The sequence below is a fragment of the Macrobrachium nipponense genome, chromosome 10 (genome assembly GCF_015104395.2).
Source record: "Macrobrachium nipponense isolate FS-2020 chromosome 10, ASM1510439v2, whole genome shotgun sequence".
Lineage (NCBI taxonomy): Eukaryota > Metazoa > Arthropoda > Malacostraca > Decapoda > Palaemonidae > Macrobrachium > Macrobrachium nipponense.
Genome location: NC_087204.1, coordinates 60,365,777 through 60,390,871, shown reverse-complemented (window position 1 = coordinate 60,390,871; position 25,095 = coordinate 60,365,777). Strand labels below are relative to the sequence as shown.

The 25,095-nt window shown below is 38.4% G+C and overlaps 1 protein-coding gene across 1 annotated transcript; it reads left to right on the top strand.

Moving 5' to 3' along the window:
• The first annotated feature begins 15,781 nt into the window (after positions 1-15,781).
• On the top strand, positions 15,782-20,562 carry LOC135223981 (uncharacterized). Its single transcript, XM_064262903.1, has 3 exons — positions 15,782-15,931; positions 18,391-18,570; positions 19,834-20,562. Exons 1-3 carry the CDS (start codon positions 15,782-15,784, stop codon positions 20,560-20,562), a joined length of 1,059 nt encoding a protein of 352 aa, XP_064118973.1.
• The last annotated feature ends 4,533 nt before the right edge of the window (positions 20,563-25,095 follow it).

Genomic DNA, 25,095 nt, shown 5'->3' with positions numbered 1-25,095 from the left:
GAGATGTAAAACACAATAGCAAAGTATAGGTCATCAGAGCCTGTATTAGTCCGCCATTCTCCTCTTCTTTGGGCATGCCGCTAATCTAGGCAGGTACATGAAAGCTCATTGAAAGAGCAATCAGTAAAGGTTTTAGAAGAAGAGGTAACAAAGGTGAGATAATTAGATCTGAGGGATAGTCACAAATGCAGAGATGCAGGTGTGGGTCAGGTCACAATGGTAATTTGTGGAAGCATTTGTAAGTGACAGGACAGAGAGGGGTGACCCTTCTTAAAGGTTCTCGATAAAATTGATTGGGGATTTCAAATAAACATTTGAGAGGACAAAGTCCCCGAAGAAGCTTCACACTTCCCACCAAGGAATAATTTCAGCTTTAGCCTGATGTCTTAATTATGTTTTGCACTCTGCTGGGTTGTGGATCAAAAGATACACTTGACAAAAGTGTCCTTCGGACAAAAAATTAATATGACATTTATGCAGGTGGCTAATATCCTTCACATTTAACACCTGGAAGGCCATAAAGGATAAGGGGAAAACATTAAATTGAAAACATCTTGTACATCTGTAGTATATTACTCTACATTACTTTATGATAACTTGGAATGTTTTTACTATGAAAAAGGTTTGTTTATCAACAAACGTGAACACAACATTTGTGACACTTTCCCACAAATGAAGACGTTACACGGCCCTTTCGGGTGTGAATGTCTAGAAAACTACTTACAGATTATTAACATGACTCCCCCCCTCATCTAATACATCTCGTAATAATTCTTACACTAAAACCATGTTTGTGTACAAAGAACTGACAATTTACTAAGCAAGCAAAATATAAAATAAAAAAATGATGGCATTTCATATGTAGTAATATACTGGTAATGTGTAAACGTCAATGCAGACTTGCCTGTTAAAAGAATGCATCTTAGATAAGTAATTCATAACATACAAAACCATTTCTTAGTGTCATATTGATTATGGTCGATTTATCAGACAGCCCATGTCTGATGTCCACATAGCACTTGTGTTAACCCATACACAACTTACTGCAATTGGTAACAGTGCAAAAGAAGACAGAGTAAAATAAGCAAGGGTAAAATGGTATGTTAGCTAAGTTGATAATGAAAAATTGGGGCTAATTATCAGGCACAAAATTTCCTATAAAGGGAGTGACTTAGTTTCTACCTCTGGTAAGTAGATACTAAATACTCAGAAAAGGAAAAATATACTATAAGTAGAAAAGGCTTCCAGGGGCATTAGTGGCATGATAGCACATCTACTATCTTTTTCTCTGTTCCTTGAATATATTCTGTTTTCCCATTGTAGTCTTGTATGTCCAAACTCCATCTTGTTCTGATTTCAGCAGCGTGTTAGGTATCTTAGTGCCTATGATTGGTGAGAAGAGTTAGGGGAAACTTATGATCAGCATGATAAACCTCGTAATGATTCATTACTATCACCATACCCAGTAGTTCCTTTTTCTTATTGTACTGTAGCAAGTTTCAGATGGGTTAAGCTTCTTTGATTAATTGGCAAAAGGATGTCATGTGCCATCAGTGATTTGGAACATGACAGCTCCTTTTCATACATCACTGGCATCCACTGCCATGAAGAATGGTTTTTCATAGCCCGGTGTACATAGACCAGGGTTGTTAGTTAGAACAACTTTGAGGTTATCATAGGCATCCCTGCACTCAGGCATGCCATTGAAAGTCATGTACAATACCTTTGAAGAGGTTTGTGATAGGAGCCGTGGCCTCAGAGAAGTTAGGGATAAATTTCATATAATATTGGACTATCCCTACCAATCTTTGTGCCTCTTCTTTTTGGTCTTAGGGTAGGGCATGTCCATTATAGCTCAGATGTCAGCATCTTTTGACATAATTTTGCCACTTCCAACAATGTGTCCGAGATACGGGATTTCAGCACCCCTAAATTGGAACTTCTTCAAGTTTACTACAAGGTTTACTCATTGAAGTGATTTGAAGACTTTTACAATGATCATTAGATGTTCTTCCAAAGTCTGGGCATAGATCACTATGTCATCCAAGTAGACAATACAGTCATCTATGCCTGCAAAGACTTAGTTCATTGATCTTTGAAAGCAACCAAGTACGTTTTCCAGGCCAAAAGGCACGACCTTACATTAGAAAAGCCTTTTCTTGAGAGCCATAAGCGGTCAGTGGGCGCAACTCCACTGAAAGAGGTACTTATTACCAATAACCCTTCTCAAGGTCAATCTTACTCAAGAAGGGGTGGTGGCCTGAACTGTCTAAACACATTTCAATGTGTGGAAGAGGGGTACTTCTGTGGCTTCGTAACTTCATTTAATCTCCAGAAATTGACGCACAACCAATCTCCTCTGCCTTCTTTTGGTACTAATACTACTGGGGATGACCAGTGCTGGTACTAGGTTCAATCATTCCTAGTTCCAGTTATAACTCAGCCTGTTTCTTGATTCTGTCCACCTTCTTCAGATTTACCTTGTAAAAACCTAGGGCAATGGATATTGTGTTTTTCTCTAGCATGATATGGTGCTCGAAGACAGAGGTACATCCTAGGGTGTCCTGAATAAGTGCTTTATGCTGTAGTAGTAATGTCTTGATATTTGTACTTTGCTTGGGGTCAGTCCCAGGGTAATGTACTTGAGGTTAGCTAGATCCTGTGACTTTGTGTCTGGTGTCCTGGTGGCTGTGACCATTCCTATCAGAGCAGGCTGAGAGAGTGCGAGGCCATCCTCCCTCTCCTCCTCCCTCACCGTATAAGATTTCAATAGGTTAATATGTAACTACAGTTTTGGATATCAGGCAATTCTTTAGCCCAGTCAGATTTGTGAGGGTCTGCCAAAACTTCATACAGAATATTTATGGGTCCTCATGTGAAATGTGTGTGAAGTGTCTCCCTTGGTCACTTTGACCAGAAAACTGAGTCTGCAGAAAAACTGCATCAATGCATAATGAGTGAATCTGTCTAACATTGTTAGGCAGTGGGTGTTTCCCATTTTGGTGCAGGTGTACCCTTGAGGGGTAAAATAGTCAACAATTACATCCTTAGCTCTTGGCACAGTCTTGTTTGCATTTTCCACCGTCTGGCAGGTAGGGCATGATGTTATGTAGGCTTTAACTGACTTATGTAGACCAACCCAGTAAAAGTTATTGGCAAGTGCCTTGGTTGTGCTGTTGACACCGAAATATTCCCCTATTCCATCATAGACAAGTTTGATTGCTTGCTGCTGTAGCTTCTTTTGGACCATGATATGTTTATGAATAATATTGGCGGGCTCCATGGCTTCCTGAGTAATCCGGAAGATTACTTCTTTCTCGACCTAGTATTGTTCCTGTGAGTGGTCAGAGATAGAAGCTAGATCCTGGGGGTCATCAGCCGGGATACTATGCAGGTTCGGATATTCAGGCTGTGCAGCTAAAAGATGATCCCAGTACAAAGTTGAACCTATGGCATCAGCTCCGGTGATTAAGCATGCCAGAGTCAAGTCCGACGAATTATGAGAAAGATCCGCAGGAAGTGGCTCCACAAGTCAAGGGGTGTCTCCCAGACAAAACTCCTGTAGAGGCTCATCGCTGAGAGGACTCAGTTATTCTGATTCACAAGTGGTTGCAGTCTTGCAGTGTAAGGGATCCTTGGACTCCCTCCATTGTAGGAAGTCCTGATCTAGTAGCAGGGAATGTCCAGTAGCAAGCATCTCTGTTATGCCAAACAGATGTTCTTTGGTTTTCTGTGGGTTGCCCTGAGGGACAGTTAGACAGTTGGGTGGTCCAACAGAGGACCATTGAAACAGCAGATAGAAATGTGTTCATCCTACCAAATAGAGGCTTCGGGAGGTACCTGATGTCTCAATATGAGACTGACTTCCTATCCTGTGTCGATAATGTTAGTAAGCCATTAAAGGGGGGTCACCGTCACATTGTCCATTTGGTGGACCCTGGGTACTGATGGTTGTCTCCACAGTTTTGAACTGTGTGTACTGATTTTCCAGTGAAGGGAACTTAGATGTGTGTGATGGAAGAGCTCCATTCTTTGGCTGCACTGTCGCGGATGTATGACCTAGGGGATTGATTTTCCAGTGAAGGGAACTTAGATGTGTGTGATGAGTCTCCCATTTGTCAACCAGTCAGCAACACTCCACGATGGTTTTTGGGGTGCCACTCATACAGATAAGTAGTAAGAGTGCTGGAGATGTAATAAAAGAAGTCATCCATCTTGATACACTCAATGACAGCAGCATACAACCTTGGTTGAGAGGGACTCCATCCACTGGTTGAAATTCCTATCTTTATGGTAGATCCAATCTGTCCAGGTCTGTCTGGCATTTTTTAGGCTATGCCAACCCTGTCTCCACTTTTCAGGGGTGATTTCATAAGCTCTGATGAGCAAAGGGTAATGTAACCATTCCCTTGTATATGCTTAAATAAAACCAGTAGGGTGCCCTAAAGGCGATAGTTTGAAAAGCTTCAAGTTAAATCATCAAAGGTTTAATATCTTTTAAATGTGAATTTATGATATTTTAAAAATCAATCTTATAAGGGATGAAATTCAAAGATGTAAAGTTTTATCTGCAGAAAGAAGTTTTCTTTTATCTTTAATACTTTTTGAGATATTAGCATTAGAATAGCGTCAGGGCTGGGATGTACCGGGCCGCCAGAAATGCAATAAGTAAAATATTATTTAAATAGGTAAAAAAAAATCTTTTATGGGATGAAATTTAAAGATTTAAGGTTCTATCCGTCAAAAGATTTTTCTTTATCTTCAATACTTTTCGAGATGTTATCATTTGATTAGCATTTGGGATTAATGCCACAATTAAATTATTTAAATATGAATTTATGATATTTTAGAAATAAATCTTATATAGGAAAAAAAATAAAGATATAAGGTTTTATCTGCCGAAAGAGCTTTTCTCCTATCTTCAATAATTTTGGAGATATTAGCATCTGATTAGCGTTAGAGCCGGGCCAGGGCAAAAATTATAATGCAATAATCAAAACATTGTTTAAATGTGAATTTATGATATTTCAAAAATAAATCTTATATGGAATGAAATTTAGTGATGTAAGGTTTCGCATGCCGAAATCGTTTTTCTTTTATCTTCAATACTTTGAAGATATTAGCATTTCAATAGTGTTAGGAACTAATGTAATAATTAAAACATCATTTAAATGTGAATTTATGATATTGTAAAAATAAATCTTATATGAGAGGAAATTTAAAGATGCAAGGTTTTATCAGCCAAAAGAATTTTTCTTTTATCGTCAATATTCTCGGAGATATCAGCATTTGCATAGCATTAGGGCCGTACGTACTGGGCCAGCCGAAATGAGCCAGTTTCCTGTAAGACTTCGCTTCTTTTGTAATAAGTGCGATCTTAATAGGTATAAGCTGATCATTTTTGTAAAACCGCTCAATGAGGTCTAACCAGCTTTCTCATTCCTCATCTGACCAAGATAGAATAAGGCTATTCATCCCTTGTAGCACAGAAAGGGGAGCAGTGGTGACAGGATTCCCTCCCCTAAACCTGGTGACATCTAATTCATGATTCTGCTGAGCTTCTCTCTCTGCTTTTTCGTTGTCCTCTCTCTCTTTCTTCTGTTTGGCCCTAGCCACCTGTACATAAATCCAGGTGGTGAGAGCTTCTCCTCAGAGATTTCTTTTTATTTTCAAGGGCCTAGAAAAACTGAAGATTTTCTGCATAAATCGATATAATGGTTCCAGAGAATGTGGTGGGGAGTGCCAACGGAAGTGGCACTCGTAGGTAGAATTAGGTTTTGTTCTTAACTGCCCAGCAGACAAATAGGATGGCACATTAAGTGTGGTACTCCCAGAGTATGAAGTCCTGTATGAGGTACTCACTGGCACTCAACAGGTCACAGCCAGGAAGTCAGGCAACAGTTTACTTCGAGATTTGGTTTGCTCGGTCGAGCACGGTGGCACCAAAAGGTGTGTAAGACATTTGTCTGACAATATGCAGGCGTGTTCCTAGAACTGTGGCACTCTCAAAGTGTGTAACAAAGTGGTACATTCAATGTGCGTAAGTAGGGTTCTAGCAGGGATGTAATTGGGTCCCAAAAGACATAGGAAGTTCTGGCAAGAACTAAGTGGCATTCTCCAAAGTGCATAACAGGTAGGCACTCAATGGGCCTAAGTGGGTGGTTCCAACAAGGAACATGACAGTGTTTATTCAACACTAGGGAGGGCCATAAGGACAAGTAGTGGTACCCTCCAAATTTCATAACAGGAAAGACCTCAATGTGCACAAGTTGGTTCCAACAAGGAATGTGGCAGTGGCCACCAACATACAGCTGGATGTCCCCAAGGACAAGCAAAACAATAATTCCCGCACAAAGGGTGACTTACTGTAAAAGGACATGACGGGGTGTCTCACAAGACTCAGCAAAATTGCTAACGTTAAACAAAAAACTTTACACAATTTGAGCCACAATTCCAACTGGAATATTCAGATGTCACAGTGGGCAATATGCACACAAGGTTTGGCTAGTTATCTAATGAGTTTGTACATGAAATCAACCACTTTGGCTAGTGTAAAACAATTGTTTGTAACTCGTAAAAGGGGAGATTTTCAATTCATAGTTTGGTGAAACCAGTAGTGAAATAATAAATTCCAAAGCATGTAAATAATACTAAACAAAACACGAGCATCCCCATGGTTTGTTTGTCAGTGAGCTAAAATGATAAGGAAAGCGGACAACCTTCACTGGGGATTTAAATGAACAGTCACGGTTACTGTTTATCAAAGCAAAGGTCAGGTAAACAATAGGGGGAATGAACTCTCAGTGCGATGCTTGGCCAAACGTCATAGGTAAGACTTCAAACACTACTCAAATACTGTGACGATTGTTGCCATACAAAATATGGCGTGATAATTGCACTTACATTATCTCTAAAATTAATGCACTTTCTAGATAAAATCACTGGAAAGAATATCACGTATATAAGAGACAATACAAAACAAGTCAATTTTATGATATGTTCAGATAACAACAAGCTCTAAAATGGTGAATAGACTACTGTGGCGAAATTAATGGATGAGGAGGTTTCTCAGTATTTTGGCCTAAAAGTTTATTGCAACTTTTCAGAGCTAAATTCACACTCGATAAAGTTACAGTTAAGTGGTTTTTGACAACTTGGTCTCAAAGTTATGAGGCGCGAATTTGTGATAACACAAATTATAAAACTTAAAATAATAAAAGAACATACTTACTTGATGTGTGGTGTAGTTAACAAATGCCAAATATAGGTTTTGCCATAAAGATGTGTGGATCAATAATAGCAAGTCGTAACTGATCTGCTAGTTAACTGAGTGATAGGGTTCATAATTTTCAATTGAATATGAATGTTGCTGCTTGCACCTGAGTCGTCAGTATCCGTGGTAGGGGCTACATGTTATATGAGAATTGGAGGGATGGTTCAGTGTTTATATATTATGATAAGGCAACTGACTAGTGGTAGCCACACACCATGTGATAAGAAAAGAGGCAACTCCAGTGTAACAAATAAGGATTCAAGGTAAATAAATGTGACCACTTAACACATAATTCACTAAATGTATCAGAAAACTGAAATATACACAAGAGCTATCAATAGAGCTCCATGGCACTGAATGACTCTATGGTAATAATCACAATCACAACACAAAAGTCCCATGCTACTACAAGCAAAACTCTCTATGCAATATTCACTCTCAACACGGATCTGCAATGCAGGGGATGTACTAACATATGAGGGAATGATGAGTGAAGCGTTACATGAATGAGTTATAAAATGAAAACAAAACACCATAAAGTCGTTACACTGAAAAAAAAATATATACAAGAGCTATCAATAGAGCCCCGCGGTACTGAATGACTTATGGTAATAGTTACAATCACAACACAAGAATACCATGCTACTGCAAGCAAAACTCTCTATGCATAAATAGGCTAATCACAGCTCCCAAATGGGAAATGGGGTCCTTAGGTAATACAGGGTGGAACACTGTAAGCAAGGTCGGATCAATTTGGGTTTCTAGGAAACTTCACTGGATACAGCACTGGCAGTAAGTAAGATGGTTGGTGCTGTTGACCTAGAGATGATTTTCATACATTATTCCCTCACAACACGGATCTGCAATGCGGGGAATGTTTTAACTTGTGATGGAATTATGAGTGAAGCATTACATGAATGAGTTATAAAATGAAAACGAGACACCATAAAGTCTTTACACTGAAAATACACAAATTCACGGAATTACTATATAAGCACTAAATTATGGTAGTTTGTATTTCATTTAATTATAAGGCAAAAATATTACATCAACAGTCCAAATTCACGGCCGGACAAACTACTTCCAATCATTTTACCTTAGTCTGTGGACGAGCCTTACCTATATCACTGAAAATCTCTCATATTTGGGCACAACAATGGAAGCAGCATTGTGTACAGTCCCCCAACATAGAGGGATATGATGAAAGATGAAAAGGGCTCTTCTGGGTTCACAGAGTCATCAGCGCTCTAGATTCATGATGGATAGTAACAAGGACCAACTTCAGAATGACAACATCACAGAGACATCGAGTGGTTGACCTGAGCAGAGTTCTTATCCAGTAGGATATGCAGCAGAGCGATATCTTAAAACACACTAGCAAAGTATGGGTCATCAGCGTCTGTATTAATACCACATTGGCTTCGACGGTGGTCATGTTTTGACATTTCCCTCTTGATGAGGTCATCCATTGTCCTCTTCCCTGGGCACGACACTAATATGGGTAGGTACTTGAAAGGTCATTGAAAGACTGGCCCGTAAATAATCGGGAAGATGAGGTAACAAAGGTGAGATAATTAGATCTGAGAGTAGAATCACCAAGGTGAGATGCAGGTGTGGGTTAGGTCACAAGGGTAACAAGCAGTAGTGTTTGTAAATGATAGGACAGAGATGTGTGACCCTCCCTAATGGTTTTCAAGAAAATTGACTGGGAATTTCAAGTAAAGGTTTATGAGGGGTGAAGCCCCCGAAAAAGTTTCCTACTTACCATAAAGGAATAATTATCGGGTTTGGCCAGGTGTTTTAATTATGTTTTGCACTCTGGCGGGTTGTGACTCGAAATATATGCTTGACAAAAGGGTCCTTTGGACAGGGCATTAAAATAGCATTTAAGCATCTGGCTAATTTCTATCACATTTAACACCTGGGAGTTCATAAAGGAAAAGGAGAAAACTTCAAATAACATCTTGTATCTTTGGTAAATTATGCTACACTACTTTATGTCAACTTTGAATGTTTTTAATACGAAAAAGGTTTATTAACAAACATCAAAAATACGTTTGTGACAGCATATAGGCTGACCTATGGTATTAATATGATTATTCTTTATATAAGGAGACAAACGCTGATTCAGGACTTTTATCATTAGTATTGTGATAAAACTCTGCTGATCTATCTTTATTTGACTGAAAACACAAGCCCTGTTAATGTCTGCAGGAAGCAATATTAGTCAATATAACGATCTTTCTAATTAGTAAAACTACACGATGTTCAAGTAAAGACCTTGCTGTCCTTCCCATGCCTCCTACGTCAGTGCTTCAATTAAATGGACAAAAATGAGAAAGAAAAATCGTCACAAATTGCTGTTGGTGGGATGTTTAGTGAAACAACATCAATTGTATCCGGAGTTCCACATAACAGTGTTCTTGGACCACAATCATTTTTGGTGTTTACAAGTGATATGGTGGAAGATAAGATTGCTCAGCATGCCGATAATGTAATGCTTGTGAGAAATGAAGCTGCCTTCAGCCTCAATCGGCACATGGACTGGATCAGTGAATAGTGTAGTCGGTGGGGTATGTGGCTGAACTCAGTAAAATGAAAATATTTCATTAACTGATCTCGTACAGATTTATCACCCCATCCTCTCTTTCAGGTGTATAGGGCATTACTGAATGAGTCTGAAGCTTTAATTATTCCAGGTGTAACTTTTGACTCACAACTTACTTTTGAGAAACATCTAATAAAAGTTTCAGCGAATGCCGCACGAAAGTTAGGTATTGTTCATAACGCCTCATATATTTATTACAATTTTACGTCATTTGTCCTTCCTCTACTGGAACATTGTTCTCTGATATGGATGTCCGCTTCTGCCAGAGATTTATCTTTTTTAGATAAATGGTTCGTGTTGGTAGGCTTCTGTTTCGTAATATTAGCAGTGATGACTTGGTCTTTTGTTTGTCACACCACAATTTATCCCTGATCCCCTGTTCCTGCCAAGAGCAACCAGATTCGCTGAACAGCAGCACCAATAGGCAGTAAATATGCCTCAGTGACGAACGTATCAGTTACAGAAGTAAAGATCTTTATTCTCCACACTGTTGGACTGTGGAACAGTCTCTCTGGGATGTTGTTTAATTGCGGCACCAAATGTTAAGCGAAGATGTAATGCATAATTACCCTAATGCAATTCTCCTTGAATTTGAATTTTTTTTATCTATTTATCAATCTGTTAATTTCCTTTTTAATAAGTACAATCTTTTCTTTCTGAATTTGCCTTTACCTTCTCTTACTTCCTTTTGTAACACCATATTGTTTGGAAGCTTGGGTTTCAAGTCGATGGCCCTTGTGGGCTTGTTGCTATGAATAGGATTCAATTCTGAATATAATAATAATAATAATAATAATAATAATAATAATAATAATAATAATAATAATAATAATAATAATAATAATAATAATAATAATAATAATAATAATGTCAAAGTTGCCTATGCATATTATGATATGACATTGTTTTTCATAGTTCTGTTTTCCAGTTTTGTTACAGATATCATAGTCGAAAGGTCAAATGTTTTAGCTCAAATAGTTCAATAATTGGAAAAGTTTTTTAATGTTTAGCATAGGGTTGCCAGATTTCAAGATAAGCAATCAGGGACATTCTTAAAATCTCTCTTAATACATAGATATCCCCATATAAACATATTATAAATAGACACAGACGCAGTGAAAAACATCAAGCAAGTATTTTAATAGGATATAAAGAGGAGAAAATTTGTTAAACTAATATTTAATGCAAATTACAATAAAGAAACTGAAGAAACGGAAACTAATTCAGAAAATTTGTAACCATTACAAATAATTAAGATACCAAAGTATCTTTTTCATATGAAAACTGAAGATAAATGAAAAAAAGAAAATTGTATGCACAGAAATAATGAAAATTAAACTTTTTATTTTATTTGTATTTCTCAGATGATTTTGCTTTCTTTAGAAGTTCCATATTTCCTAATACCTGCCAGTAAAATTCTTTGCAATGACAATTTATGTTCTACTTACACTGTAAAATAGCCTCTATAGTTGTCACATCCAATTTATTCCTCTCAGCAGTCCACTGAGCACTCATCATAGAAAAGACACGCTCAACATTTGCATTATGCGCAGGTATACTAAACAAATAGTGACACAAAATTAATATCTCAGAATACTGTTCTTCGAAGTCGAACTGCTGTAGGATAGAAAGCCATTTTTCATGACACATCTTGGTCATCCATTCTTCAGGTTTATTCTGCATTTGTTTATCAAGGAGTATTTTAAATGTTGACCACTGACAGAAAAGGATGTTGTCGTCAATGTTTACACCTTTGTTTTTTAACACTAGACAAGACGATTGTATTTGTTCCCATGCTGGAAGTGTATCTAATAACATCCATGAAAAGATATCAAAACTTTCTACCGATGAAGCCCATTTCTTAAGATAGTCATGGCAAGTGACGTAGTAGTTATCCACCTCAAGTAGGAATTTTTTCATCTCTTGAGATGTGATTTCATCATCTTTAAGGCACCGTTTAACACTAAGAGGAATAAACTTTTTATCCATTCTTGCCTTTATTAAAGCAACTATTTCTTATATATATATATATATATATATATATATAATATATATATATATATATATATATATATATATATTAAGATGCACAAAATAAAAAATATATACATGTTATGAGAAATTAAGTATAGATTATCAAAAATTCTTAAAAAAATTATTACCATTCTGTTGTTTTTGTAAATGAATAAAAAGAAAATTAATTGAAATAATACGTTGAACTGTTGGTGCTCAGCAGTTCTAATTTTGCTAGCAGGGTGATAATGTGGTAGCCACCCCGCCCGTAAAGGTGAAGGGAGCACTGCCCTCTGGAGCAGTGTTTAGTCCAGTGGTTCTCAAACTATTGCGAGATTTTTTGCGTGGCGGTCTCTTTATAAGTTTTAGATTGTTAGTCGTACCTTTTCAAAACTAATTACAATTGACGCTACAAAATATACTGTACGGTTATAAGACATTTTGATCAAACAATTATATATTCAGAAAATGATAACATTAAGGTACAGAAACAAAACTATTTTTTGGAAACCAGATTACATATAAAAAAAGGGGGAACCTTAATCTACTGAAACAAAAACTTCTTTTTTTTATTTGACAACGAATTAATTGGTAAGAAAATGCAACTTATATGAAACAAAAACGGCTTTTGGCCAAAACACATATAATCAGAAAATAGTAACGTTAGTTATCAAATGTATGTTCAATGGGATGGATTCATTTGCTTTGCCTGAATCAATTCTAGATTGCGCTTTGTTTTGGCCAGTACAACTTTATTATCATTTGTTGTTTCTAATCTGTTTAGGGACTGTTTTGATGGCAAGTAGTGTGGAAAACGCTGACTCACATGTAAATGCAAATGGAATCAGCAGTTTTAGAGCCGGGATAGGACTGTGCCATTTCAATCCAAAAATCACTACAGCACATTTCACGTAAAATATGTTATGCACCCACATTATTAATCAATTCAGTCAATTGTTCTTGTACTGAATAATCCTCCGAAGGCAGATCATTAATGGAGATTACATATGGATTGTTTATGATTTGACAGTATTTTTCAAAATTTTGTAGTCTGGGAATATAATGAGTTATTTCTTCACTGAGAAGTGATACATGTTGTTCCGTCAAATCAATGATATCGTCTTCAACATTAAGCTCATTCTCATCAATATATGTATTTAATTGTGGGAATGTGGCAAAATTATTCTTATCTAGCTTAGAGTGCCATAGTTCGAACTTCATTTTGAAAGCAGTCATTTTTTTATCGCAATGAAGCACTGTGATCTCTTTTCCTTGCAGAGACAAATTAATGGAATTCATGGATTCAAACATGTCTACAAAAACAGACAGGCAACGGAATCAGAGAAAATTGTATGGATGTCTGGCTTAGTGTCTACCAAAAACTGCTGCATTTCTTCCCGTAGTACGAAAACTCTCTTCAATACTTTCCCTTTGGAAAGCCATCGTATGTGTGAATGCAATAATAGTGTTCCAAATTTGGAACCACTTTCCTTACATAATGCAGAAAACAAACGAGTTTATCGCTTTAATGAAGTTAACTACTTTAATCTATCCACCGAGAACATGGTTCAACTCGTCAGGCATGGTTTTCATTGCTAATGCTTGGCGGTGAATGCAATGTGTACCAATAATATCTGGCGATTTTTGCATTTTTCTTCCGCCATTTTATTCTTTCATAAGAAAACTAGTGAGAGATACATATTGTGGTAAAGATTATATTCCACAAGCAAAAGTACATTTGGTAGTATATATTAAATGCCAAATCGTATGTTGAAAGTAATCCTAACTATAGCCTACGTGTGGGGATAATTTCGCAATAGGATTTCGTGACCCCTTCGCAGTCCTCCTGAGACACCTTTGCGGTCCCCCGAGGATCGAAGACCCCAGTTTGAGAACCTCTGGCTCTAGCTGTTGGAGGGGAAAGGTGTGTTTTGAAATTCATCAAAGCTTAATCAATATGTACTATTAGTGATAGAGATCAAATTAGTTACGATACTGGTGATATGTAAAGTAATGCAAGATAATCAATACTCAGTGGAGGGTTACAGTGAATGGGAAAAAATGATAACCACGTTAATGTCAATGATACTAAAATTCAAAATAGTAGCTTTCAGCAGCGAGTCTGCTGCCTTCCTCAGCGAGAGAGAGAGAGAGAGAGAGAGAGAGAGAGAGAGAGAGAGAGAGAGAGTGTATGTGTATGCATGTGTCTGTGTTTTAGTTGGGTGTTCTTTAGTCCTCTTGTTTTATATAGGCCTATGTTATTTTATTTTACTGTCAAAATCAGTTTTGTATCTTAATGTTTGTTTTCGAGTTTTTATTCCTTTTGATGCTTTAATGATTTTTATTATGCTACCTTAGTTTACATAAACTTAATATTTTTATAACCTCATATTCTCACAATCTTCTGTCAGTCCATCCGTCAGTCACTCCGCTGCCAAAAACTACTGTTTTGAATTTTAGTATTTTAATATATGTTGCTACTTTTTCAGTTTTGTTTACAGTTTCAAATTTAATTAGGGTAATCCTTCATTAGTAATATCATGGCCCAAGAAAAACAAACAATTGATAAACTTAAATAAGTGAAGTTTTCGGCATTGTTTATAGTATGTTTATATATATATATATATATATATATATATATATATATATATATATATATATATATATAGATATATAATGTGTGTGTATGTATATAATGCGTTTGTGTGTGTATGTTTATGCAGTTAATATCAGGGAATAAAAAAAAATTATGTAACAGCACTCCTATGAATGAGCCACAAGCTGCCACTGCTTGTATGCAGGAAATACATTGTGATTGCCGTCTGCCGCCGTTGAGCGTGCGAGACGCAATACTTATGTACCAGACCTAAAACCTTCAGTTCTCTTTTCAGTTCCCACTCTTTTACAGTTAGCCTATGAATAATTAACATAGCCCATTACACTACTCTTTCTTTTACCCGACATTTTTCGTCTTTGTCCAATTGCAGACCTTCTCTTTGGTCTCGCGTTCTCACTGTCCACTGCTTCACTTGAACCTACTTGAACACTATCTGTCTCATTCTTCTTGAGTCTTTCAGTTGTTAAGTCACACTTTCCACAAAACTGTTCAATGCATACTGATCGTTTTCCTCTGGGTCACTCTCGTTCTCGAGTCCTTCTCCAGTCATTTCTCCCTCATCGTCGTGGGTGTTCACATTTAGTGGCACTATGTGCTCAGCTTCCCTCAGCTGCTCTTTGCATTCAAAGAGAACTTTGACGGATCTTACACCCCTTCGATCATCAAGGCAAACAGCAATGATCATGCCCATGGGCCATTGACCACACCTTTGCTGCTCCACCTTAACCAGTGCAATGTCTTCTACTTGTAATACAGTTACAGGACCCTCTCTGAAGTCGTGCTGCTCCTGAAGCAACTTCAGGTATCCTTGTCTCCAATGCTGCTTAAAGCAGTCAAGCGTTTCAGTGATGCAGAAGTACTGGTGACATAACTGCTTAGTGGCCAGGGTCTGTTACATCTCGTGCAGGCCAACTGGGGGCAACAGACATACCAGATCACCTTAAACCTGGTGGGAGGGCATGAGGACTTCATCCTCTCTCACGTCTCCCACGTACATCAGCAGGCAATTGTTGTCCACTGCTTCAGCCTCTTTGACAAGAATACAAATTTGTTCCTTACAGAATACGTTGCATTGCAAGGTGGTTTCTAGGGTGTGTTTCACAACCCCGATTAGCCTCTCAAAGAACCTCCTTTCCAGGGAGACCGAGGAGTATGGAAGGTCCAATTGATACCCCTCTCTTGGAGGAAGTGTTGTGCAATGTCCTTGTCATACACCTCACTCAAGAAGGTGGTGGCAGTGCGGGTCATAGCATTATCACTGTACATCTGGATGGGTGCCCTATGTGTGGCAGCAAAGCTGAGTAACAGCACAAAAATCTCCACATCTAAACTGTTGCAGAAGTCCAATTACAGTACACGGCTTGCCATGCAGGTGATGATGAGGAGGTACCCCCCTCCCCCATCAACTCCTACTGGGCCGGTGTGGTCGACTCCAACGTTGGAAAACAGGCGCACCAGGCATGTTCAATCACTCAGGAGGGGAGGAGGCAGTGGATGGCTGAGAAGAGGTCTGATATAAGTTCGGCACCCTCCTACCACACGTTTGTCTATGGCCCGTAACCCTGGACGCCAACATTCCTGCTGAATAACAGTACCGTATATTTCGGCGTATAAATCAACCCTTTAGCCCCAAAAAATCATGCCAAAATTAGGGGGTCGACTTATCTAACAGTAACAAAACGTGAATCTTTATTATTTTGGCATATCAGTACAGGAATCCAGGCTTTACAGTTGGCTAATAACAATGACAACCTTGTTGAGGTAACTATGTATGTAAATACCAGTATTAAAAACATTTCACACTGTAATACGACAATAATAATACATTAGAACAACCATCACCTTAAATAAAATGAAAAAAATCAAAGTAACTTGAAGAAACCCCAATCGCACAGCAAGTGTAAACATACAGTAATTGAGAAGGATGCGTTCACTCTGACAGTTTTGTATTTACAGAGGTATTGTTCAAAAACATTTATGGTATGAAATCTTTATTTATCACTTTAAATAAAATAAAAAAAATGTATTTAATAGTAAATATGTATTTAAAATCCTTCAAAATGACTTGAGTCATCGTCACTTGAATTAAATAACTCATCAAACAAATTATCATTCACAGTTTCATCATAAGGATCCCAGTTTGAATCTGGTGAATCAACTGCAGGTTCGTTTTCCCTCAAATGAGCCTGTTTATGCCATAGAAGAACCAATGGTCAAGGAATATTCCAACACAATAATAGAATACCGGCATGTCGTTTTAACAACCCAATGTAAACATTAACTTGAGTGGCAGTTTGTACATACATATATACGTAGGCTCTTATGCAGCGTTAGTTAGCTCTTTGTTTGTTTACATTACACTCGAGTAACGTATCTTTCGTTTCGTCATTTCCAATCATATTTGCCGGTATTCATCTTTTATATATTACACAGATTTGTTAAAATACCGAGTATATTACCTGTATTTCTTATGGTAAGTAGAGCAACATATGCACCGTAATAACATTCAGGTTATTTTATATGATACGTTTTACCCTGCTGCTTATTTTGAGCGTACGGTTGGCCTCACATTTTATAGGTCGACTAATATACCCGATATTAGTTAAAATCATAAAAATTTACTCAGAATTGGGGGTTCGACTTATCTTCAGGTCGACTTATACGCCGAAATATACGGTAATTAATTCATTTTCTCCAAAATGCATATTAGTAGTGTGTATGAAGGGTGTCTGAGGTATAACTGAACTAACCTCCGTTTAGAATGTAACAATAACAAATTAACAATTCATTTTTACATCTAACAATATTTCTTACTCTACTGTGGGTGTATACTACTCCATCTCTTATGACTAGCCCTAACTGACTAATGAAATTGGGTCCCCTGACCCCATTCTCTAGATGGTCATACACTGTAGCAAGTGGTGCCGTTGTTCCGTGTATAGAAGTTTTACAAGTGGATCCACTTTGCAGCATGCAAATCTCAACACATTTTTCATCAACTGAACTAAGAAAACAAAGTCAACATTACTCCCACTTAGATCCCATAATTTGGCAGGTAGACAGTTTTTCTTCTTCTCTTAACTCTTGGAGGGTGGAGGGTTGCAACAATGATAATGTTGTTCTGGCTCTCGATGATTCATCAGTGCTCAACGGCAGTTCAACTTGGCCTGTCTCGTAAAGAAAGGCTAGTCCTTTGTGCCACCAAAGATTGTTGTCTAGTTCTTCAGTGTGGAACCTCAGATTAGGATGTTGGCTGGGTTACTGCTGGTGGGCATGTATCTGGTTCCAATATCACATTTCTGCTGGATAAAGTTAATTTCTCCCACCAAGTTTGAAATGAAGGTATTCTTATTCCCTTCCCCAATCGCTACCCAGGCCATGGCAACTCTTTTTCTGTCCAAATGGTGATGCTATGAATAAAGCTAACAATTCTAGCTTACGTATGGTTAACTTGGCTTCTTTTTGCAGCATTACTCTCATTCATCAAGACCAGCTTTTATGAAATAAGTTGCAAGGGATACCGCATCATTAGTGAGTGCGGCTGAAGAAGCGAGCTCGAGAACTAAGAATAGGAACATAAATCTCAGTACAATAAGAGGGAGAGGACAGGCAATAGCTGATTTTATGAAAACAAGATGAGTAAATATTCTCTGTGTACAGGAGACAAGATTGAAAGATAGCAAAGCAAATGAACTGGGGGAGGGGTATAAGTTAATTTATAGTGGAGCTAATAAAGAAGGCAGGAATGGTGTTGGAATAATTCTCTCAAGTGAAATGAAGGAAATCTTTGAAGTAAATAGAAGAAATGATAAGATTGTCTGAACTAGGCTGATTGTTTAAAATTGCACTGTTAACATCTTTAGTGCATATGCACCACAGATAGGATGCTCAGATGAAGAGAAAGATCGCTTTTGGTCAGACTTTGAGGAGGAAATGGAAAAGGTGCCAGCAGATGAAAGATGCATTGTCGGCAGATATCTGAATGGGCACGTAGGTCAGAATAACCACGTGATCAGCTGTGTACATGCTGGTATGGCTATAATGAAAGAAGTGCAGAGGGTGAGAGAATTGTAGATCTTGCTGTTTCCACGAAAATGGTACTGGTGAAAACTTTTTTCACTAAGTGGCAAGAGCATCTAATTACATACAAAAGCGGTGTAAGGTCCAGCCAGATAGATTACTTGATGTATAAAAGGAAAAATTTACATGAGGTAAAAGATTGTAAGGTCATACCAGGAGATCATGTGAGTGCGCAACATCATTTGGTAGTGATGGACTTGGTTATGGAAATTGAACAAATAAGGAAAAAAATGCAGGGTCCAAAAAGGATTAAATAGTTTAAGCGGAAAGAGATTGAACTATGTAGACAGTTTAAAACAAACGTTTTAGAAGAAATAACACATGAAATTGAGGATGTTAATGAATGGTAGAACAGAACAATGGAAATAATACTGAGGGTTGATAGAGAAATATTGTGTGAGGGTAGTGACAAGATGTTCGAAAATAAAGAAACATGGTGGTTCAATGAAGAAGTGATGGATGCAACAAAGCAAAAGAGAGAAACAAATAAAAGGTGGGAGGAGACCCAAATGGAAGAGGACTGGATAGCCCATAAAGAAGCAAATAAATTAACAAAGAAAACTGTAGCAATTGCTAAGAATATAGCATATGATCAGCTTTACCAAGAGCTAGATACCAGGAAGGGCAAGGAAAGATCTTTAAACTAGCACAAATGAGAAATAAGAGTACCAAGGATATAACACACATAAGACAGATTAAGCATAAAGATGGGAATATACTGAGGAATGAGAGAGACAATAACGAGATGGGAAGAATATTTTGAGGCCTTGTTGAATGAAGAAAATGAAAGATATCTGAGGAGATGGACACACAAAATATGGACCAGTCACAGAAATAACTAAAGCTGAGGTTAGAGTGGCACTGGGAAACATGAAAAATGGTAAAGCGGTGGGACCGGATGGCATACCTGCAGAAGCCTGGAAGGCTCTTGATGAGGAAGGCAGTTAACAAAAAAGATCAAGGAAAGTGTGATGATACCCAAAAAATGGAGAGAAAGTATATTAGTCCCAATATTCAAGGAGAAAGGGGACATTCAGTGTTGTAAAAATTACTGAGGATTGAAGCTCATGTCACATACACTAAAGGTATTTGAAGGAATTATAGATGAAAGATTACAGCAACAAGTTCTCATTGGTAGACAATAACTGGGATTCATGAGGGGTCTAAGTACTGAGACAAATTATGGAAAAGTACAGAGAGAAACAAAAGATCTTGCATGTGGCCCTTATACACCTTGAGAAGGCATATCACAGAGTACCACATCAGGAAATATGGGGATATGTCAGGGAGAGAGGAGTGATGGAGAAGTATGTCAGAATGATTAAGGACCTGTATAGAAATGTAAAAACCAGCGTCAGATCTACAGTTGGAAGAACAAAAAATTTCCAAGTTGGAGTCAGGCCACATCAGGGATCCGCTCTCAGCCCACTTCTGTTTAATATTGCCTTGGATGTGTTGACGGAGGGTGTCAGGGAGGAGTCACCATGGTGCCTGCTCTATGCAGATGACAAAGTCTTAGTAGCGAAGAACAGGGAGGAACTAGAGGGAAAGCTTGAAAGATGGAGATATGCCTTGGAGAATAGAGGTTTAAGGACAAACAGGGAAAAGATAGAATTGGATAGCGACCAGCAAACCACAATCAAATTAGGTGGAGGAAACATCAAAAGGGTCCATAAATTCAAGTACCTTGGCTCAGTGATTGACAATGAAGTGAACATGGGCGAGGAAATAAAAAACCGGATTCAGTGTGGTTGGAACAACTGGAAGAAGGTATCCGGTATCATATGTGATAGGAAAGTCCTTATAAGATTAAAGGGCAGAGTGCACAAGGCAATGGTCAGACCAGCAATGACATATGGATTGGAAGTAGCACCAATAAAGAAAACAGAGGACAGAAAGTTGAACGTAACCGAGATGAGGATACTCAGGTGGATGAGCAGAGTGACCAAAATGGACAGGTTAACATGTTAGGGGTACAGTAAAGGTCACTGAAGCATCAAAGAAAGTGCAAGAGGCAAAGTTAAGATGGTATGGCCCCCTGATGAGATGATAAGAGGAACACATGACAAGAGAAGTGATGGAAATGGAGGTGGATGGAACATGAAGGAGAGGAAGAGAGAGATTGCATTAGAGATTAAATGAAAGAGAAGGGAGTATGGGGGGAAATGACACAGGACAGAGGTAGTTGGAGGGGACTCATTAAAAACGGCGATCCCGAATAGGGATAAAACTGGCAAGAAGAGAAGACTATCATTCTTGACATGAAAATGTTAGTCTGTTCTTTTTCCTTGTTTATGTAGGCTACTGCCACATATGCTTTGCTAGATGCATTGGTAAATATGTGCAATTCTGATTTCCTTAAGATGACTCCCTGCTTGAACTTCAGTGTATGAATGTAAGTAAATTCCCCCAACATCTTATTTGCCTGCCCCTGTTGTTCCCTATTCAGCACATCATCCCATCCTATTCCTGCTTCCCACAAATCCTGCAAAAATATCTTACCTGTAATAAAAACTGGACTGACAAATCCCAAGGGATCAAAGTTGGATACGAGTGACGACAGTAATTTATGCTTCATAATGGTATTGTTACCCCAGCTCTCACTTATCCCCTTACATGGCTTCAAACCCAAACAATCACTTCACCTGTCCAAAATAATGTCCAAAACTGAAATCTACGTAGGCTCATTTCCCCCAATCTGTGCATCAAATTATGAGTTGCTGCTTGCCCACCCCATAAGTGGCATATGAGCTTCATCTGCCAGCAACCTTACTTTTACATAATCCCTTTTTATCTCATCTTTGATGTCATAGGTTTGCAAATAGTTATCTGTACAGATTGATCTGATCAGCTCCTCCTGTCCCTTCCGTTTAAGATGAGTTCTAAGAACTTGCTGCAGTAGGTAAGGACTAGTAGTGACACTAAAGACCACAACCCTGAAGACGAAGGTAGCCATTTGTGTTGATGTCTTGTGCCAAAGGAAACATGCATACTTGGTATCAGCGAGATCGAGCAAGACATGATGTAAGGCCTTAGATATATCTGATGTTATTGCATGAGGGTGCCTTGTAAACTTCAATTATAAATCATAAAGCATTTCGACCACATTTGGACCCAGGTACAAGCAATCATTTAACGACAGTTTGCCTTTGGTCTTGGAAGACACATGAAAGGCTATGCAGAGAGGAGTGGTCAAACTTTGCTTTTTAACTCCGAAATGAAGCATAATGTACCCTTTTATCTGTGGATTATGAACTTCTTTAAAAAAGCTTGCTTCCAGATACATCTGAAGGACATTCTGGTAGGCAGCTTTGTAATCAGGGTCTTTTTCAAATTGTCGTTCAAGTGAGTTCAGTTGTGCGATGGCGTTTCTATAGTTGTCGCTAGGATGTTCCGATTAACGGAAAAAACTTACACGATATCCTTGTTCAGTTTTTGTTGCACTTTGCTTTACCTTTGTTTTCTGAAGTTATAAACTATTCTTGTGGAGCAATGTCAATCATACACAATTTCCATCACACATTGTCATTGTGATCTGATTCTACTAATCTACAAACCCTCAGCGTTCGAAAGGTTGATATATCTACCCACTGTAAAGCCCACTTAGGTACCCTCCCATGAGGATGACCCCATTATGAGTAACCAACAGACTGACACCATCAATGTTTTCCATTCTGATGATGAAACAATTAAAGTATTCAGCTCCTTTTCACAAATTGACATTCTTTAACACGTCCCCCTTGAAGTCTAAATCAGCCATTTCGCACCCTTGGTGTAGCATTTCTCTTTACATTCATTAAGCCTGCGTTGTGAATCGGTTTGTGTACTTCATCATGGGCAACTAGTTTTGCCCTTACAAACCTCTGACCCATATGTATTTTGCAAGATCAATATCTAACTCCCCTTTGACCATTTGTGAGCCAAAAGGTGAGATGTTAAGAGAAGCAAGTTTAATCACAAGTAGACTGAGTTTTTGCGCTAACCAACTGGATATGAAACTATACTAGCTATCAGTGTCAAGGAACTTTCGCATCTGCACTGGCTGGTTGGGTGCATACAAAATCGCCATCATGGTAGGGAGTAGGGTGGCCGGGAGTTCAGCTGAAGGCTTATCCTTTACTACCTTTGCATTTACACAAGGTTTCTCCCTTTCCCCTTTGATCTGATTATCGTGATTCATGTTACAATTTGTTTTTGAATGCTTCTGTTTTGATGTTTTACTGGTTTAGACACGACATGAGATGGACAATTAGGTGGTTGGAAACTGGAATTAGTCATGGAAGATGAATTGGACCAATGTTTGCGGTTGCCGTCTTCACAGATAAGGCTGTGATGACACCCATTACACAATTTGCAGCTGCGTTGGCTGCTTCATTGTTTGCTAATATGTCCTATAGTGAGACAATTAAAACACCTATGTGCAAACACAGTTGGCACTTTTTTGCTGTAGTGTTTGGATACTTAGTACAACTGTAGGCGGAATGGTCACCGTTGCAAAATGGGTATGACACTCCCTGAGAGGTGCCAGATTCTATAATCTTCTATCAAGAAGGTCACGACGGTTCTTCCCTTTCTGCAACTTATCATCCTCCAAGCACCTTATGAGGAAATCTAATGCTTCAAACAACTTGTCTAAGTTATAGTCACATATGAGTAAGTACTCAACCATCTTTTTGTATACATGACTGTGATAATTTCTGATTGAACAAAGTTAACCTAGTGCAGATCCACTTAGGCGTTGAATCTGTTCAATTATCACTGAGTTCTTTTCTGAAGTTTTCAATTTCTACATGATGGCACTTCGGGACAAAGACATTTGCTAACTGCCGATGCAGCACGACCAGAGTCTGATGCTATTTGCTGTAGTACTTAACTAATAATTGGCTTCTGTTTCACTCAGAGCCTATACTACCCTGAGTGGCTTTTCTTCCAAGGGTCCTAAGAGATTTGTGAACTTAATTAGTCCTCTAAGTCTGCTCAGCAATGCACATGTGCATTGAATAGTTCCTTAAAGTTAGCAAACTCACTCTTCTCCTCCCTGAATACAGGCAACGGGAGCTCTTCCAATCGAGGCAGATGGGTTTTTGGGTGGGCTACATTTTTCAGAGTGCTGATTCTATTGATTAGTGAGTTGGTCGTACGACTGGTTTCATCAAGGGTCTATTTTATCCTGGTTTCAACTGACAATACTAACTTAGTTGTGGGAGATACAATGTGTGCAATTGCTGTTCGTCAGCTTGAATCCTATCTAGTAGATTTTGGTAGACTGTCACATTATGCGACTCCGAAAGATCTCTTTGAGCACATACCAGGTAGTTGGAGAGGAGAATGAGGTGGGAGTCAATCTGAGTCTCAATGGCGGCTGCCATTTTGTATAAAGGGAGGATCATTAAATAACTATGTTCAACTAATCTATAAGGAAGGTAGGATGTCTCGTTCATGCAAGTTAAGGGACGGCAAGGTAATGAGACACTGTACAAGTTACATGAAAAAAACATAACCTCTAATTCTCTCCTTCAGTCTGGTGTGCCCACTCACCATGAATCAGTCACTTGATACGAATGAGGAAGACCCCTCTCAGGTGTGTATCAAAATGCACCCTAGCAGATGTCCGGCCTGACCGGTAGGGTAGTCGGTTCATAGGCAAGTGCTGCATCCTGTATCTGTTTTGCCTCAAGCAATAAGCCCTGATGCTTGAACTAAGGCCCTTTACTTTGGCACTGTACTCTGCCGGGTCTACACAAACGGTTCACTTCTGTATTTTCTCTCACTTCTGCATTTCACACTGCTAAGGTTGTTGTAATCGATCTCACTTGCTTAATGAATGCCCTCAACCTATTCCAGACTTCCCTTGCTGCGATCAAGACCAAATCATTGCCTCCCAAGTAAACAACAGCGAGATTGTATCTATGTTTCATAAAGGATAATTCACTGGCCTCAAAGATTGAAATTAACCTGCCTGGTCTACGGTAAATTTCTATCTCTACTCCTCCATGCTGAAGCCTTACAGGAAGTAGGGAATGACCTATTAAGACTACTTTGAAAACCATACTCACATATCAATAATTAGATCTGACGACTTAGACGAAACCTTGTTCGAAGGACCAGAATGTTGCAAATTAACACCCACAACAGGGTATTTACCAGTGTGCCGGATGCTATTAGCAAGATGGTCTAGCCTAGGGCTCATTGGTCAGCCCTTCTCAAAGGACTAGCGAACATCATCAGCATATTTTAACAAGATTTTATTATGAAAATACAATATTTGCATCTCATGATTCTACCCTTACAATAATGAAACAACAAAAGTAAAACACATTAAGCCATAACTAGTAGATCACCACTTAAAGTAGGGGCCACGTGGTCCTTATGGGGCCCGTGGTCTGGTTAACTCCTAAAAAACTACAATGATCAAGAAAAATAGTGACACGAGTTGGGGAACTATACTCATATGAACTCTAATCACAACAAAACTTTTTTTAAACTTTACATAACGAACTTTAA

What these genes read in the sequence shown, in the direction of transcription:
- LOC135223981 (XM_064262903.1), top strand. Translation starts at nt 15,782, where the DNA reads ATGGGTGCCCTATGTGTGGCAGCAAAGCTGAGTAACAGCACAAAAATC. An exon ending in CATCAACTCCTACTGGGCCG is followed by an intron (nt 15,932 to 18,390) that starts GTGTGGTCGACT and finishes TATGCACCACAG; the next exon opens with ATAGGATGCTCAGATGAAGA. An exon ending in TAATGAAAGAAGTGCAGAGG is followed by an intron (nt 18,571 to 19,833) that starts GTGAGAGAATTG and finishes CACCTTGAGAAG; the next exon opens with GCATATCACAGAGTACCACA.